General features: G+C 35.5%; 1 protein-coding gene and 1 pseudogene across 2 annotated transcripts; one reads left to right on the top strand and one right to left on the bottom strand.

Moving 5' to 3' along the window:
* Positions 1–1,979: 1,979 nt before the first annotated feature.
* On the top strand, positions 1,980–3,517 carry LOC132186927 (mitochondrial uncoupling protein 5). The gene has a single exon (XM_059601048.2). The coding sequence runs from the start codon at positions 2,465–2,467 to the stop codon at positions 3,455–3,457; it is 993 nt and encodes a 330-aa protein (XP_059457031.1). The 5' UTR covers positions 1,980–2,464; the 3' UTR covers positions 3,458–3,517.
* Positions 3,518–6,292: 2,775 nt separating this feature from the next.
* LOC132186599 (uncharacterized) lies at positions 6,293–14,518 on the bottom strand (annotated as a pseudogene). The gene is made up of 22 exons (XR_015912667.1): positions 14,471–14,518; positions 13,927–14,382; positions 13,498–13,706; positions 13,335–13,406; positions 13,102–13,239; positions 12,293–12,417; positions 11,988–12,194; positions 11,527–11,614; positions 11,335–11,440; positions 11,134–11,247; positions 10,428–10,591; positions 10,185–10,311; positions 9,271–9,495; positions 8,997–9,187; positions 8,621–8,788; positions 8,425–8,530; positions 8,026–8,163; positions 7,649–7,807; positions 7,360–7,560; positions 7,008–7,202; positions 6,853–6,921; positions 6,293–6,645 (listed from the first exon to the last, which is right to left on the bottom strand). The product of XR_015912667.1 is annotated as an uncharacterized LOC132186599 (transcript).
* Between the last annotated feature and the right edge of the window lie 4,124 nt (positions 14,519–18,642).

The raw sequence follows: 18,642 nt of genomic DNA, 5'->3' as shown, positions 1-18,642 counted from the left end.
TGACTTTGTGGATTCCACCTTAAAGTTGGAGTTGCTGTTTTCTCTGCATCTTGTGTGTGAATCCATGGAAAAAGATTATGACATCTTGAAAAAGAGCAATTAAAGTCACGACATGCTTTGAAATTACACCAAACCTTTTTCTCCCCCCTTCCCCACTAGAAATAAATAATCAAATTAGGACTTTGAAATACTTACATTATAATAATATGTTATCAACTTATTCTAACTTATGAAAAGTACAAATTTATTAGAAGATGAGAAATGTTACACTTTTGAACAAAAATTTCAAATTTTGTTTTTCAAATGATGTGTTTAATCTTATGTAATTTATTATCTTGAAAAATATGTTATCATCTTATATAATTGCGACACATCATTTGATGAACAAATTTTGGAAAAATATTTTAGAAAGTGTAGAATTCCTCAAAGAAAAAATTCACATGTTCATATAAAAATAAAAATAAAAGTTAAGCGTTTCCTTGTAATAGGATTTTATTCAGTTCAGTTAGTTATAATGAATGGATATTTTTGTCTTTTTACTTTTTAAAGGGATAAAAATACACATCAAATATAACTAACTGAATATTCTCAGAATCATCATGCTGCCTCTAGTGGTGTTTGTGGGCTTTTGTGATTTTTCTTGACTTTCCCAGTATTTTTTTAGTTTTTCCTCTTTTTTATGGTCCTAGCCTTTTAGGTTGAGAATGTGAATAATTTTCTGGCTTGCAAGTCGACGATGATGAGTTTCGGCATGAGGTTTTTGATCCGTGGGCCGAAGAATTTGAGCTACTTATAGATTGATTTGACTCTGTCTCGTACATATCTGTGGTTACATCTGAAGATTAATCATGGGTTAGCGAAAGATTAAACATAGATAAGTCTTAAATATTAGATTGTTATGTATGTATATATAGCTTGTAACCTTGTAACTTTGGCTATGATTTTTTCATAACTTTTACTTTGTGATGTAAGAGCGTTATACTCAATCCATCTTCTATTAATGAGACTGAAATGTTTTACCCTAAAAAAAAAAAATAATAAAAATCCATCCCAAATTATGTAGAAGATGTGGAAGACATGACTGAATGGTCAAGATGGTAAAATTGCTATTTCATTTTATGACTAGAGAAAAAGAAATTTTGAATAGTCAATTACAAGTGGATCTAGTCTTAATACTTTGCTTGTAACATGTAATTAATGCCCCAAAAACAAAAAAAAGAGAGTTAGATTTCATAATAATCACGAAATAAACGAATCATTAAATTTTTTTATTTTTTATTTTTAATAATTCTTAAGAATATACTCATTTTATTTTTCTTTCTTAAGCTTTTAAAGAATAGACTCAAATGAAGAAAAAGTGTGACTTTTCTCATATTTGCAAGAGTAACAAAAACCAAATATACCAAGGCATATACAAATAAATCTTACAATAAAATTTATCTCACAGTTAGAAGAAAAAATAGCCCGTTAAAAAAGAATAAATAAAAGTAGGACAAAAGACTATAATTATTTAATAATTAATATAGTAAGCATCATGTAAATCGTCACACTAAACGATGTCACAAATTGAAAAACCAAAATATCACATGAACTCACACATCAATTTATAAAATAAAATAAAATAAAAGAACCTTAAAAAAAAAAAAAAGTTTATAAAAAAGAATTTGTGCCAAAAGCTTTTTTTTTTTTTTTTTTTGTTTTCTTAAAAAAAGAGAGAGTAATACAAATGGTTACCGTTAGAATGAACGGTTTTGATTCCTTTATTTTCCATGGTCACACCTCAAAATGAGTTGGACTAGCGGTAGTCAGATTGGCTCGTGGCAAGCCGAAGCCACCTTTGGCGACTTCAAAGTCAAGCTCCAAAATGCTCTAGAGAAAGGATGGTGGAGAATGGAGATTTGAGACATATGGCAAATCATTCGAATACTAAATAAATAAATAATTGTTACAAAAAAAATAAAATAAAATAAAATAAAAATAAAAAACAGAAAAGTCTAGGACCCACAACTCACAAAAGCGCGTAAGTTAGGAGAGTTTCTGCTATGGAGATCGCGTGAGAACCCAATTTCCACCACCTTTCCTTTACCAGCCAGGTCCAGCACATTCCTTCTATAAATTCCCTTGCCCCTCCGTCTTTGCCTCAAACCATCGGCCACTGTTTCGTTTTGTTTCTCTCACAAAAACAATTTTCTGACGGCATATGTCTCAAAGGCCCAGCGTTCCTCACTACTCCTCCGTAGCCTTCGGCCTCCATTCCCATCTCCTGGTCTCCAGTGAGATGAACCCCAGCTCCAACTGGTCCTCTAATTTCCATTGAATTATTTTCTTTCTAATTACCTAGCTTCTTCAGTATCCTACGATTAAAATACCTTTCAAAACCTAAACCCAGATTTCATTCTTTCAGATTATTATAACAAACTTCATTTTGTTTGTTTCCCGAGGTAAAAAAAAAATTTAATCTAAGATGGGTGTGAAAGGTTTTGTTGAAGGAGGCATAGCTTCAATTATCGCAGGGTGTACGACCCACCCACTTGACCTACTCAAGGTCCGAATGCAGCTCCAGGGTGAGACCCAGGCCCCGAAACCCAAACCGAGCCCTAACCCAGCAGTCCAAACTCTCCGTCCGGCTCTCGCCTTCCAAACCACCTCACTCTCCGCTCCGGGCTCCATCCACGTACCACTCCAACAGCCTCAGGCGGCGCGTGCGGGCCTAATCGCCGTCGGCGTCCGTCTCGTCCAGCAAGAAGGCGTGGCTGCGTTGTTCTCGGGCGTTTCCGCCACCGTCCTCCGCCAGACTTTGTACTCCACCACCCGGATGGGCCTCTACGACATCCTCAAGAAGAAGTGGACCGACCCCAACTCCGGTAGCCTGCCCCTCGCAAGCAAAATAGCGGCTGGGCTCGTAGCCGGCGCTGTCGGCGCCGCCGTGGGGAACCCCGCCGACGTGGCCATGGTCCGCATGCAAGCTGACGGGCGGCTACCCCCTGCTCAGCGTCGCAACTACAAGAGCGTGGTGGATGCCATATCCCGCATGGCGCGCCAGGAAGGGATCCCCAGCCTGTGGCGCGGGTCGTCGCTGACGATTAACCGGGCCATGCTGGTCACGGCCTCGCAGCTCGCGTCGTACGACCAGATCAAGGAGATGATTCTAGAGAAGGGCGTGATGAGGGACGGGCTGGGAACCCACGTGACTGCGAGCTTCGCGGCGGGGTTCGTGGCGGCCGTGGCATCGAACCCGGTGGACGTGATCAAGACCCGGGTGATGAACATGAAGGTGGAGCCTGGGGCGGAGCCACCCTACACCGGGGCTCTGGACTGCGCGCTGAAGACAGTGCGAGCCGAGGGGCCCCTGGCGCTCTACAAGGGCTTCGTGCCGACCATTTCGAGACAGGGCCCTTTTACTGTCGTGTTGTTTGTGACGTTAGAGCAGGTTCGCAAGTTGCTCAAGGATTTCTAAGTGATGTTGATGATGACGAAGAATTTAGAATAAAGTTAATTCCGTATTATGATTATTTAATTGATGATTGTTAATGGTATTACAATTGGACTTATAATTTTCCTTATAAATTAGCGTTGCAATTTACAAATTGATAAAATAATTAAAAAAAAATTTTAATTAGTTGCAAATAGCCCTAAATTGCAAAACAAAGGATTATCCCAAACCTGCAATGAGATATTGACATTGAGAGAATGGGTTATCTACTCCTAACCATCAAGGTGAACCCTCTCATTTTCTAATATGAACTCGAAGTGATGTGACAATGTCAATTACTTATTGGATCTGATTATTATTTCATCATTATCTTACTTTATTGATTTGATAATATCAATTTCTTATTGGACCGGATTAATATTATCATATCAATGGGATGAAATAGTATTAAACTTAAAGTGTAATTTTTAATATTATTTAATTACTAATTATTTCATTAATTATAAACTATCGATACCGTAGACCCTAAACATTTTTCTATTTAAAAGTTATGTTCCTTGAGATTGGGACTTGGGAGCGTGGCAAAAAAATTAAGCATGTGATAATTGTTGTTGTAATTAATACCCTTACGGAAGGTTTTGCTTCCTGCTTATTTTAAGGGGATGGGGAGTTCAAATTGATTATGATTATTGATTTGAGTGATGGATTGTGTTTTGTGTGATTCATTAGAAAATGAGAGGGAAAAAAAATAAACAAAGGGAAAATTGAGTGAAGGTCCAATATCGTGGGAAGAATGATTTAAATGTTACTTTTATTATATTATTATTTGACGGTCGAGGTTTGAATTTTCCGTGTCGTCGTGGCTGATGGTCCTGGTTAGTGGTTACGGGAAAACAACAGCTGGGGATCATTATTGTTGACAACTAATGAGGTAGATATTTACTTGCAAAATAATAATGAAGAGGTAGCTATTCTGCAATAATAATACACTTACTATTTCAAAATATATATATATATATTTTGAAATAGTAAGTGTATTATTATTGCAGAATAGCTACCTCTTCATTATTATTTTGCAAGTATATATATATATATATATATATATATATAATAGTAGGTGTATTATTATTGCAGAATAACTACCTCTTCATTATTATTTTAATTTTTTGAAAAAAAAAAAAAAAAATTTAGCCTGGCATGCTTCACTGCTGAAGCACGCCAGGCGTGCTCTGAATCATGACTCGGAGAGAAAAGGAACTTGGGGTAGTTCAGGCATTAAACGCCTACGTCTACTACTAGTTTTTTTTTTTTTGAATAAGTAGGACTTTTATTACTCGAAACTCAACATTATTAGAGGAGGGAGTCTCCCCTATAATGATCTCATGAATACAATCAGAATATGCAAAATGTCATGTCCACGCTGTGTTATGAGTTATTATCTTAAGATCTACTAGTTATTATCTTAAGAACTAACCTATGTTTTTATTCAAGTTATGAGTTACAATACTTGGTTTAATAAAGAAAGAGATGTGTTTGGTGTCATTTTCTTGCACATTTATTGTCAATCTCTTTTACAAATTTACTATTTAATCTGTAGAATTTATATGTGAGTCTCACAGATTCAATAATTTCTTGTACAGATATGGACAAGAGATATGCAAGATAATGAAAAAATAAATAAATAAATAAATTAATTAATTAATCCTAATATGAAAAACTCCCATATTCCTTTTCTCTTTTTGTTAGTTACATAAAAAAAATAAAAATAAAAAATAAAAAACTACATAGGGGGTGGGTATTTCTATTTCCCACTTACAATTTAGACTACCCAAGATCTCAGTCAAATGACCTTGAGCTCAATTTCTAGCATAGCAAAATAATAATGAGATAAAAAAGTTGATTTCTATTTTCTAACATTATATATATATAATTTTCTAACATTAATTATTAAGGAGTAGGGGGTAATTTAGATGAATATTGTGAATTGTCCAAAAAGTGTAGGTTTGGAACAAGGCATTGCGTGTGGGGGCCATGCAAGTTGTAGGTCTTTTGGTTGAATACAAGTTGGAAATTGCAATGAGTTGAGGACAAAACGCATCGATCACGGATGGTATGATGGGATGAGGCGAATTGGGGCCCAACAGCTCTCGTCCCTATTGGAAGCAGCATTATTCCTGTAAACCAGCATAATTCCTTTCTTGCTATGGCTTGCTGTTGAGAAGAGCCGTGCATGGAGTGGAGGAGATTTTGCTATCAATGGCTCCTTCAATTTCCAACCCTACACGTGGTCGATGGGTCCCACCGAATATGTGCATTCACTGAACATGGATCAACTTTGCCCTCCAACCATGCATCTTCATTTTAGGGACCATGTTCCGATGTTTTCTCCTGCAACATTTGTTGGGTTCCATCAAATGGGGTTTTTTGTATTTTACAGTGGAACAGAGTAATCTTTTCCAAGTGGGAGACATTTTTTTGGCATATGCATTTATTTTGTTTCTTCTGCCCCATCTATTAAATTGACATCTATCTTTCAAGTATTTATGTTTAAGAATTTTTATTTTTTTTTACATGTCCGCATAAGAGGAAATGAGAATTCGAATTAGTGACCTTATTAAATGTAGTCACAGCCAATTGAGCTACCTCTTGAGGACAAGAATCACTTATTCTACTGACACGTTAAGAGAGAAACCAAAAAGAACAGCACTCAGAAGGGCAAAATGCTAAAAAAAAAAATTATAATAACACTAGCAAAAATTTTGATGCTAGACCTTTACAATAATATTTCACCAAAAAAAACCTAAGAAAATACCAAGTTTTCCCAAAATTTTACATGTTCCATAAGGAAAAGAATAATCACCATAGAGGCCATGGTGGTTAACCTGTGAAAAAAAAATGAGAGAAGTAATTCAAAATTGCCAAAACATGTCCAGAGAGTCTGCTGTGCAGGCTTCTCTCTAACTATGTTTTCTTCTATGAATCTTTTTTCATCCATTCTCCACTGTATAGAATCAAAACTGAGCACCCTCATGGATTTTGTATTTACAGAAAGATAGAATTAATAGTAGCAGTCCCTGTTGTTAGATGCATCATGCATTCTTATAGAGCAATGAGTGCACTTCCCTAACATTTGGTGGCGGTTCCAAATCTTTCTCTTGCAGCGCATTCCCAAGCAATTTCTGCATCTCCCTTACAAATACACCATCCAAAATCTGTGTATTCAACGACAGTGGAGATTAGGAAAAAAGATATTCTTGAACTACTAACAGTTTGGCTGCCAGAATCATACTCAAATTAGCCAAAGACAAATTGGCATAGAGTTTATCAATTTCACATAGAAAAGGGTTTGATTTAAAATCTTCACAATCTGATTCTAAATTAAAATTTAATAAGATTTTAAAGGATGTACAGCAACTTACAGAAACTGAGAATCTCAAGCCTTTATATGACTTGCTCTCTCTCCTGTTTTCTATAGAATGTAATATGTCCTGTGGAGAAAGGAGAGAATGAAAACCAACTCAAATTCAAAATCCAAGAAAAAAATTGAAAATATATGCTCCAAAATTAGTGTTACTTGTCCCATCCGGTCCCAGAAACCTCGGCATATTGCTATCAATACATGAGGTTCAACGATGGTATGGAGGTGATCCATTGTCCATATTAGCATATCCTCCAAAGGCTGCATTCTACTTTTTACATCTGATTCTTCAACATTTTCGCTTAAAGCTTGAATAATATTCTTCAATTTTGTTTCGTGCTGTAATCTCGTCTGCATATACAGAAAACCATTAATTTATCGACTTAAATTTTTGATTTGTCAAACTCCAATCGTAGTTAACCATATACTTTTTTAGTAAATTTATACTCTGACAAAATTCTTTAATAATTCATACAAAAGATCTTGTGTTCTTCCAATGGGTACTCACATTCTTTGCAAGTTTCTCCACAATTGCATGCAGGTAACTTCTAAATTTGGCTCTAAGCATCACAGTTACTTCACTCAAACAATCTTCTCCAGTGGTATCTCTGAAATTAGGGATGCAAGAACTCCACGAATTCAACTTTGTTTCTATTTCCGGCCTCAATATCTCCAGCATCCTTCTCATGGAATTTAAAATATTTCCCAACTGAAAATGATATATAAGTTATAATTATCAGCAGAAAAAGAAAAATACTAGTTATGTGTAGCCATACAAATTAGGAAAGCAAAGTCACCTCATCTGGGATCACATAGGTGTCACTTCGTTTGGCAATTTTCTGGACATATTTGAGGCCATATATTTTGGATGTCAGATTGTCCTTCAATGGTGTTAAAACATCAGCATATTGCCTATCCAAGCCTTCGACAATTGCCTTTTCAATATCTGCTATAGCCTTGTATAAGGATACATAAACACATATAAGTACAAGCAACCTCAAGTTTAGATTTGAAGATTAGGGGAAAAGAAAAGCAGATATCTTTTAAAACTTCAAGCTTATATCTTCCATGTCATGCCTTTCCATAATCAATCAATAAACAAAACTTGAGAAAGCCAAAAATAAAATAAAACATAACAAGAAAGCCAAGAAATGAAGACCCTAGTTGGACATACCTTCTCCAAATGATGTATATATTCTGGCCAGCGAAAAATGATGACTTCATATTCATCCATCATCTCCTTCAGCCGATCATACATATCTTCAACAAAAGCATTTGTTGAGTGTTGGTTTCTGACACCTGACCAGTTTGCCTGGAAAATAATCAATATCTAGCTAATTGTCATGTGAATATCTGAGAATTTGCTTTAAAATACATGTTTGGTATCAGTGGTGTGTACATGCTTCTCGACTAGTTATTCAAGGAACACTATGCAAATGTAAATTGGTTGACAGAAATAGCAACTTATATCAAGAAACATTAAACTATTCTACAAAGCCACCCAATACAATAAGCAAAGCCTACCAAACGTGAGTTCACCATGTTACAAAACTATGCTACTCAAAATAAATACCTTGTCTAATTTGCACAACCCAAGCAAAGTGAGACGCGTTTCTTGAATCCAAATGTTTATGTATTCCTGGAACAGCTCTTTTGCATCAACCCCACCTTTGACAGGACTGAAAATAATGTTAGTGACTAGATCTCACACAGAGACATAAACTTTGACGCTTATCATCAGTATGGAGTTAAAGAAAGATAATAATTACTTGGTGTTCCAACAAGCAAGATCCCTCTGGAAGTCTGTTGTGGCAATAACAAGTTCGGCAACCGGAGGTGAAAGGCTAGGAGGAGGATATGCAACAAGGAAAGCACGCAATCTACGGCAGAGCTCCCCACAATAAATGGCTGACGAAATATTTGGAAGGTCTATAAAACTGCACAAAAGTCAATATGGAATACTAGTAAGAATTAAGATTTCAGTTATATGAATTAGTGAAAGAGCAACGAAATAAAAAAAAATAAAAATAAAAAAAGGAAAAGGAAGGCTATTGTAACAATTGCCAAATGAAAAATTGCTCATAAGTAAAAGAGCAGTTGAGGAGAACTCAAACACTAAATAATGTTATAACGAGAAACATTTACCTCGGAAGCACATGCTGATTATGGATTTCAATGTCCGCAAAAATTTCATTTCTGATATTACAAATAAGAGATTTCATCTTGTGATAATAAGTTGAAACAGTCACAGGATCCATCAATGTGCTCCTGTCACTACTCAAGATAAGCTCATTTGTTTCTATTAAGTGCCATCTTGCCCTCTTTTTTGAAGCAGCCTATACAATTAATAGTACTTTCATGAAAAGAATGGAAATATATTAAAAGGAAGCATAAGCATGAATAAGTAAGTTTCTAAAACCTGAAAATATCTGCATAATTTCAATTGTGCCTCAGGACTTAAAATATCATGCAAAAGGCTGAATAACTTCAGGGCAGACACCAAAACAGGAGCTACCATCCCAGTGGCAGGCTTCAAAACGTCCATCATTCCTGATGGTAAAGATTCATCTAGCGACTTGTAGTTCTCAAAAACCAATGTAATGATCTGCTGAACTTTATCCTCAATCACCCCTAGCATACGATTCTGGTTGATATTTTGCAAAACATCCACAAAGTTAGAAGCAAAACAAAAAAATATATTCATCTCCATTTTGAACCGCTAACTTAAATCTGAAAATTAAAATGAAAAGGGCACATGTTTTGTCTCATTAATCAATAGCAAATGTAAAGGCAAGTTCACTGTCAAAAGTCTAAGATAAAAAAATCCAAGAAAATTTAAAAGTTAAATTGTTAAGTCACTATGTATTCAAAAAACTTAAGCCGATAGAAAATAGTAAATTTAATCATTTAATTAATATTATAATACTCCCCCTAAACAAGTGAGGCCAAATATATGACTATTTAACTGAAATGTGAAGTAAATTACAGAAGTAGGATTCGAACTTAGGATCACTCTTCTAATACCATGCTAAATTATCAATCATCTCAAGAACTTATATTTAAGGAAATTGTGAATTTTATTATTTAATTAATATCTTAAGATAAATCAAAGTGGAATGTAAAGGTCATTCAATAATATCTTAATTTCCCTATTAGTAGGCGAATAGGGAAATTAAGCTAGCATGAAGTCGAGAAGTTTGAAATGCATAAATCATTGGATCTGAAATATTATTAAAAAAAAAAAAAAAAAAAAAAAAGGGTGGGGGGTGGGGGGGGGGGGGGGGGGGGGTGGGGGTTGGGGGGCAGATTGAGCAGTGCAAGATTAGCTAATACCTCTTGATGACTCAAATCACTTTTGCCTTTGCTTTTGCTTTTCATTATTACAGGCAATAGCAAATCATGTACCAGGGCAAGACAGTCATCAGTGGGTGTAGCCACATCCATGACGTGGGTAAGGTATCTGCAAGTAATAAAAGAACATACCGATTGCAATAGCAGCTTAAAGATACAAAAAATGCATCTCAAAATTATCCTAGTTGAACATAATAAGCATACCCATCCAACTATATCCATTACCTTAATTTGGTGTATGCATCTGATACTCCATAAAGTGATGCAAATGTAGTTACTAACCACTTCCATTGGCTGTGTAGCAACAAATTTCTTTGCTTAATATGTTGGACTTTCATGGCAACTTCTAACACGAAGTCATATGCCACAGTTTCTGCAATGGAACTACACTGGAAACGCCAAGTGAATTATTAATTGTCTTGAGATGGCATTTAAAAAACTGATGATATTGAACCTCATATCATGATTTACAAAGGCCTCATTATTAACATCTTCATAAGAAGATTATGTTCTTTCATAGCAAGAAGGCAAGGGGTAGGTGGGCAGTATATATATAAATTAATTAAATTTGAACACAACCCCTTACAGTTGTATTTTGCTACTTATCTATCCAGAAAATTGTTTGGTACTAAACATACTAATCTTTTAAGCTATAGTCACAATTTGCGCATGTAAAGAATAATGAACACCAAATACTGCCAGTATTTAGACACACACACACACACACAAATATATATACAACTTTGATACTTAGCAGTTGATAATATATATCCGACAAATAGCATAAGACAACATGTCATAGTTTGGCCCCCTAGATCAGAAATTTTTATGCATGCTTTAGAACAAATCTAAACTAGATGATCTCTCTCTTTACAGTTCTTTACATATAACCTTCATTCAATGCAAAACAGCTAAAGCAGATTAGTTTTACCTTTAGATGATTATTCTCAACCGGAGTAGTTGAATAGCTTATGGATAGTTGTACTCTACCGACCACTTCATGTTCTGGCTCATGATATATAGGCCACCATCGAAGCTTGTTGCCCTGCATTGAACCGGTATTTAAAACTTAAAGAATAGCTATCACCCTGCCTAGTCCATAATGAAGATAGGTGAATTCTCAAAATCTTACTGGGTCATCAGCAATTGAGGCCACTTGAGCAAGGACACGACCCTTGTACTGTCCTTTGGAATCTTGAACTTCAATAATCAGATCGTCACCAAGACTATCTGGAAAGCTGCATTAAATTAATTTAACAAGTCAACACCTCTGAGGAACAAAAAGCAAAAGAAGTAAAACATACAGAAGGAAAAAGGAACATACAACACATGTGTTTCTCTAGATCCAGGTTGCATGCGGACAGCATCCTCCTCAAATGAACTTTTCAATCTCAACAAGCAAGAGTATCTTTCTGATAACAAAATGTGATCACCTTAAGTTATATATAGATGAAGAAAAAAAGGAAGACTACTATTTGTTTTGTACTGTCAAGATATTGATTAACATGGTGAATAACTACTCAAATAACTACTCATTACACTGCTGTATATTGATTAACATTCCCCAAAGCTTGGGGTAAAGCTTTGCAAGTTTATGTGATTATCATGACCAGACTTCCTAGCCTCGTCAAAGTTTATGGATACATATTTTATGTTTGATCCACCCAATGGTGACCCATAAAAGCCTAGATTGGCAGGTGAACAAAATAATGGATGTTAATATGGTAACATTTTTACGTTATATACATTGAAACCAATCGAGGATGGTACCAAAAATTTGCATACCTGGCACTACATCATGTGTAGAACTGTTGTCGAATTTTAGGAGACCAGAAACTTTTTTCATAAACTGACCGCTTGAACCTTTTGCAAGAGTACGAGTTGCTACTCGAACTTTATGGAAAGCTTCCCATTCAGAAAACAGCTTGGATTTAAATTTGGACAAATGTGAATGTGAATGTGAATGAAACGATTCCATTTTCAATTTACACACTGTAAAATGACCAAAAATATCAGACTAGTACATGCCTTGACATTCTAACTCAGTAAAACCAACAAGAAAGGCGTTGAGAAAAATAATATGGCAGTACCTTCAAGCTGCATTTTCATTTTGCCCAAAGTTTTCCTAGATTTTGGAGCAGCTACCTCACTGACTAGCTCTGGAGATCGTCTTGCCAGTAGTTCTTCTTCTGATTGTAATAATACTTGCCTCAATCTGAAATTATAAGGAGAAAAAGAGGAATAATGAAAATTAAACCAATTAAAAGCATAAAAACTTAAACTAATCTTTGATATCACATGTCATGGAATATTATAGCATGTGTAGAAGACATGATACTATATGGAACAAAATATATACAAATCATAAACATTGGGAAGCACCATTGACTTTCCTATAAGCCCATTTCGGTACCACCATCTGCTAAAAATGCAACAAAAGTGCAAAAGAGGAGAAAACAAAGCTAGAATCGAACAACCATGAAAAGCATGATTTATTCACTAAAGCTTAAACAGAACACAAAATCTTTTGCTTGCAATCAAATTTCTCTCGGGAGCTTCTCCAATATAGGAATCTGTTACTTGAACAATTACCAATTTTTTGAGACTTTAATCCTGAGAATAGTCGTATCATAATTACAACTCTTCCACCATGGCTTAAATTTTAATTATTTATTACTCCATTCAAGCGATGACAGAATCTTATTTTCATAATTCTTAAAGCAGAAAGGAGTCTTAGTAAGTTAGACAGCATCCCAGCATCCCATTCACCAGAGCCCTATGTTACATTTCTTAAATTATATCCATGCTGTTCGGATCTTAATCTTAAGCAACATAATTTGAATGTGAAGACAATATAAAATATAAATAAAAAACAAAAAAAAGAGAAACAAGCACTCACCCAAATGCCTCTCGCAATACTGCACATTCATCATTCAAGAAATAGGGAGCTTCCATGCAATGGCCCCGAGCCCATGAGTGGAGGCAGAGTCGACAACATGCATCATAAGAAACTACAGCACTCCATATACCTTGCCCACTGAATGCAATTCATGAAACACAAGAGAATGGACATTGGAAAATATTGGACCAATCAAATAATGAGTACACTCATAATGAAGTGACCTAACTAACCTTGCATGAAATGTTGGGAGGCGAGCAGGTGAAGGAATTGGAGATGCATGAACTTCAAAAACAGAAGCGCTCCTGTGATGGATAGTGACAGATTCTCAGTAACTAGTTGCAAAAAAGACAAAGAAACAAAACAAAGAGATACAGAAAACAAACATAGACGAACCTAGCTGATTGGTTATAAATTCCACTGCTTGTAGTGCTTCTTGATTCTTTTGTGGTGGCAGAACCACTTGGATTTGCAAGGCAAGATGTCCCATGTGCTTTACGAGTTAAAATTTGGTCGACTTCAGTTTCAGAACCAACAAATGGAGGTGCACTGGGGATATTATTATTAGAGAGCTTCTTATTCAGGAGTCCACTTCCATAAGAATCCTGCAACCACTTGCCCGGCTCAGAGTCCAATGAGTAAGAAGCAAGACAACTTTTTCCAATGTTATCTTATTAAGCAGTCGGACATTGAATATGAAACATCAATGATCTAACAAATTGGAAGGCATAAACTTTTTCATGTCTCACCTGCATATTGATCTAAACTATAAATAATCTACAAACTTAACACGTATTAGCAAGGAGTACAATTTTAATAGGAAACCTGCTTGGCTGTTATTTCCACATTTGCCCTCAAAGTAACACTAGGTGAACAACCATCCAAAGTGCATGTATTGCTTCTGGATTGCGTGAATGAAACTTCTGTGCTAGTGGCTGAATCCAAGAATTCTTCTGTATAACCAGGCAGCTCGACTGGGTTTCCATGTCCTCGTTTCAATTGAATCTTATCATCGCCAGAATTCACTTGCTTTTCGTCGTCCTGGGGAGATGACAGAACAGAGTACCGCCCACCATAAACCTCATCCTCCGAGCCAGAGGATAAGTCCATGTCTGATCCAAACTCACAATGAATGCCACTCACAGGCATAGTTTGCGGCACTGAAATCAAATTTATAGGTGAAGATGAAAGCCCACAACCGAATCTGCCCGGAGATGGCAGTCCGAGGCCCCGATTGCCATTAATGCTCTTTATGTTGCCAACACATTCAGATTGCACTCTCTGAGACAATTCAGACAACCAGTAGAACGCTACGATAAAAAGACACGCACACAAAAAAAAAAAATCAGAAGATTCAGAACTGGCTTACCCCTTGAACCCATCTACGGGCATCACTATCAAGGCCTTCCGTGAACATCGTCCTAAAGCTTCTTCTTCTTCAAACCGAAAACCACTAATACAGAGACAAAAACCTGTAACCAGAATTTAAAAACCAGAAATTTAGGACCTACGAACCAAGACTGCCTAAGACCAAGTTTTATAGTTCATTTTTCTTATATTCTTGTTAATAAGGTTTTCCCAACATCCAAAACAGTAGTTTAGGATTCTTAGAATCTGAATCACGTAATAATCAGTGATCATAGCAAAAATCACTACTTGTCAATCTTCCTCCGCCAGAGTCGCATATAGAGAATCTGAAACAAATCGCATACACCGCAGAAGAAGAAAATAGAAGAGAACTCAATATTGCAAGATCACAGAATGTATCACCACAAAATCCACTTCCCAGTAATCGATACACATGCAAGTTTACATATATAGAAAGCGAGCGCGCGAGAGAGAGGGAATAAAAATGGAAAATAAAACAATCAGTGATTGCTTGAAAAGGCCACTTACAGTGAGAGTGACAATGAGAGAAAGCGAAGTCGAAGAGGCTGCAGAATTTGATGGGTTCTGCTTAGACTTTGATTGGTTTTGCTTCGTTTTCACCCTGTATTTATATATTCCCTCTGTTTTACTAATATTTGAAAATATTCGGATTTTTTTTTTTAACATCGACTTGGGTCCGACCAGGATCAAAGTACTGTAATCTTAAGGTGTCGTGCGAGTGGCGCGGGGCATACGTGGCAAGCGTACACGATGTCTCCCCTATAACGGTCAAGTTCGTTGATGGGTGATTATTTCGTGCGGGGGTGGGTACAGAACTTGTCTGGTGCGCACACGATTCTAGCTCCTTTGGGGTTTTCTTCGGTGTAGAACTGGACGATGGCTTTGGGTTAGACGATAGGATTGGATTGGTTGGTGGGATCAAGTGGATTGTGGATCTACGGCTATTGCTTTCAATCTGACTGGGATTTTGCGGTATAGGAGATCTTTGAGATAATTACCCTTTTGATAGATGATTGGCGACCGAGAAAGGTAGAGAAAATAAAATCTCTGTTTGATTGTTTCCAAATGTGTGAATATCAATATCTGTTTGATTTTTATTTTCTAAAGATTTATTATATATGAAAAATATGAAGTGGATCAAATTGTCCAGTATTAGTTCTTACATGCATTTTTTATATGATTAAAATTTAAAATATATGTAAGAATCATGTGCATTAAAATAAAATATCCCTTTGATTGTTGCCAAATGTAGGAATACCAATATATCTGTTTGATTTTTATTTTCTATATATATGCAAAATATGTATTTTCTTTTTCTTTTTCTTCGATGATCTATTAATAAAAATGCCTTCCAATCTCAAAGCTTTAATTGGTTGGACAATGTTCGAAGAGATTTTCGTTATTCGCAACAGCATGACTCTCAGAATGATTGCATATATATATATATATATAACGTAATCTCCATAAATGAATATGATAATTATTGCTTAGAAAAAGAAAAAAGAAAATAACGATAATTATTAGATGCATGCACATTATGTGAAAGTAAAACTTTTGAACTTATTTATATCAGTGAATAAACACACAGTAGTAGGGTTTTCATTTTTCAAGCAACTCTATATTAACGATATTCAACCATATTATTTGCAAAATGAGAACTTCTATGGAAGAATAATTGAATTTATTGGGATTGAGATATGCGTTCCATAACCGCAATGAATACTTGTCCCAGTCATATTGGGTCAAGTTCTAATTACAGGATAAAAAACACGTGTTTCAATCTTAATAAAATTAGTTCTAATTAAAACCAGACCCAAGTCATACAATGACGGACTTTGTTTAAAATTCTCTCTAAATTGTTATTAGGCCTGTCTCTCTCTCTCTCTCTCTTCCTTTCTTTATTTTATTCTCCTTTATTTTCTATTTCTTCTTATTTTTTTAATGTTCATTCTGAGGTACCCTCTAGGCTCTAACCCTTTGTTTTGCATTTTAAGGAGGGCACGATGAAGAGTTGTCTAAGATGCCTACTTGGGATGAGTTCTCTCTTGAGGTCATGAGTTTAGCTTTACACGCATGCATTATGGCCTGATCATGTGACTTCATAACCATAAAACTTCTTTTGAAAAAAGGGAGATTTTCTATATATTTTTACTTTTGCCTAGTAGCTTTTGAAATTTAAAAATTACCCAACAAAAAAAAAAAATTAAGAAAAAAAATTCATTTATCACCTAATTATGCCCTTCGTTAGCATTTGTTATTTGTCAATGTCATCTAGTCATTATTTTGAGCTAATTGACAAGAAAAAGTATGTCATGATTTCTCCATATTGTAAAGTAGAAACATCCCAACTCTCATTAATTTGCACTGCAAAAATATTAGGTGAACCTCAGGAGTGGTGGAGCCAAAAAAAATTTATTAGGAGGGGCCAAAGTATTAATGAGAGATAGTAATGTATGTTTCATTTAATCAACTATATCTTTAATTTGATCTTTATTTATATTCATTCTACTGTAAAATTTATAGCCCATATAAATAACCATTGCTTTTTCATAGACCTCTCAATTTATGTCTTTAAAATTAGGGGATAAAGACTTAAACATGTATGTTAGGTGTAACTGGTTTCCAACATTTGTTCGTGTCTTTGTCACAAGGAAGGACAAAATGAGCAACCGACCATGAGTTCATTTCCTTCCTCTAAAAGAGAGGGATTCTTCCCCTATCAATTCCAGCTCGTAAAGAATTAACTATGGTAGTGACGGGCATGTGCTGTTTTTTATAGTTTAAAATAACATCATTAATGCTCAGAGAAAGAAAGAAAGAAAAAAGGCTAATTAGTATATGTGATTTACCTTTCCTTTCCTTTTAAAAAAAAAAAATATTTAAAAAAAAAATCAAAAAGCTACCTAAGTTTTAAAAAGTCTTAAAATTGGTACATGTGTTTTATAAGTTTATTAATTTGATATTTTCGTCTATCTGCCCTCTAAAAAGCTAATAAAATTTTAGTTTTGTATTTAAAGAATTATATAAGACCAATAAAATGTTATAGCGTGTGCCAAATACCACCTCATGTGGCACTTAACAAAAACAAAAACAAAAACAAAGGTAGTAAAAGTGGTGGGTTTCTTATCTCTACCACTTGGTCTTTGGTTACTTCAAAGGAGATTATGGGAGTAGTTCGAAAAAAGATGTTTTCATAAATAGTTTGACGATTCTCATATTTCAAGAGTAGTAAGAGTGATTGGCTACTTCTCACGAGGGCTTTTGGGTTGACCCAAATCATCAATCTTGGGTGAAGGGGTTATTAAACCCTCTCGAACAATACTAGCTTAGGACTAGCTTCAAGGCTGAAGAGAGTAGTTTGACTACTCCTTAAAATGGCTTTCGGGTTGGCCTGAACCACCACTCTCGGGTAAAAAGGGTGACTCAATTACCACTCTTGAGATTAAGAGGCAATTCAACCATCTCCAAAATTAACCTCCTTCAAAGGTGGTCAAACAATGGGGGTGCTTGGTCACCATCCCTATCCCTTTCCCACTTAAGAAAAATTAATTTTTTTGGTGAAGTATAAAGTTGACGTGGCATTTGTTATGCATTGTAACATTCTATTAGTTTTTAAATGGCAATAGATAGAAGTAACACAATTGTCACTTTTTGTTTTTGTTTTTTTACTTTTGGGTGGATAACACAACTGTCACTTCTTCATCTAAACCCCTACAAGTAATAGGAAACAAAAATTAATTGAAAATTTGAAACGGCACAAGCTCGACGGTGAGAACAAACGGCAAAGACACCATCATGCTTTGCTATAAAGAAAGTAATATTTATTATTCATGATAATGATAACAGTAGATCAAAAAAGCTGATGTAAAATCGTCTTCACATCAATAGTAAACCTCAATAGTACTGAATTCTTTTTAGCAAACTCTGCTCTGCCAAACCTACTACAATGGCGTGTTTGCTCTTCAAGAAAATCCACTGTTTGGTATGCCTCATCATACTTCCTCTCGTCAAAATACCGGAGACCCTTCTCTTTAATTCCATACATGCTTATGTTATAACCGTTGAAACAAGCTGAACTCTCCGCCCATGTCATATAGTCAGACGCATAGTTCATCCGCTTAAAGGCCACTCCAGCAGTGTCATTGGCCTTGT

The sequence above is a fragment of the Corylus avellana genome, chromosome 6 (assembly GCF_965113065.1).
Source record: "Corylus avellana chromosome 6, dhCorAvel1.hap1.2, whole genome shotgun sequence".
Lineage (NCBI taxonomy): Eukaryota > Viridiplantae > Streptophyta > Magnoliopsida > Fagales > Betulaceae > Corylus > Corylus avellana.
Note: the sequence above shows the minus strand (reverse complement) of the source record. Positions and strands in the feature narration are given on the sequence as shown.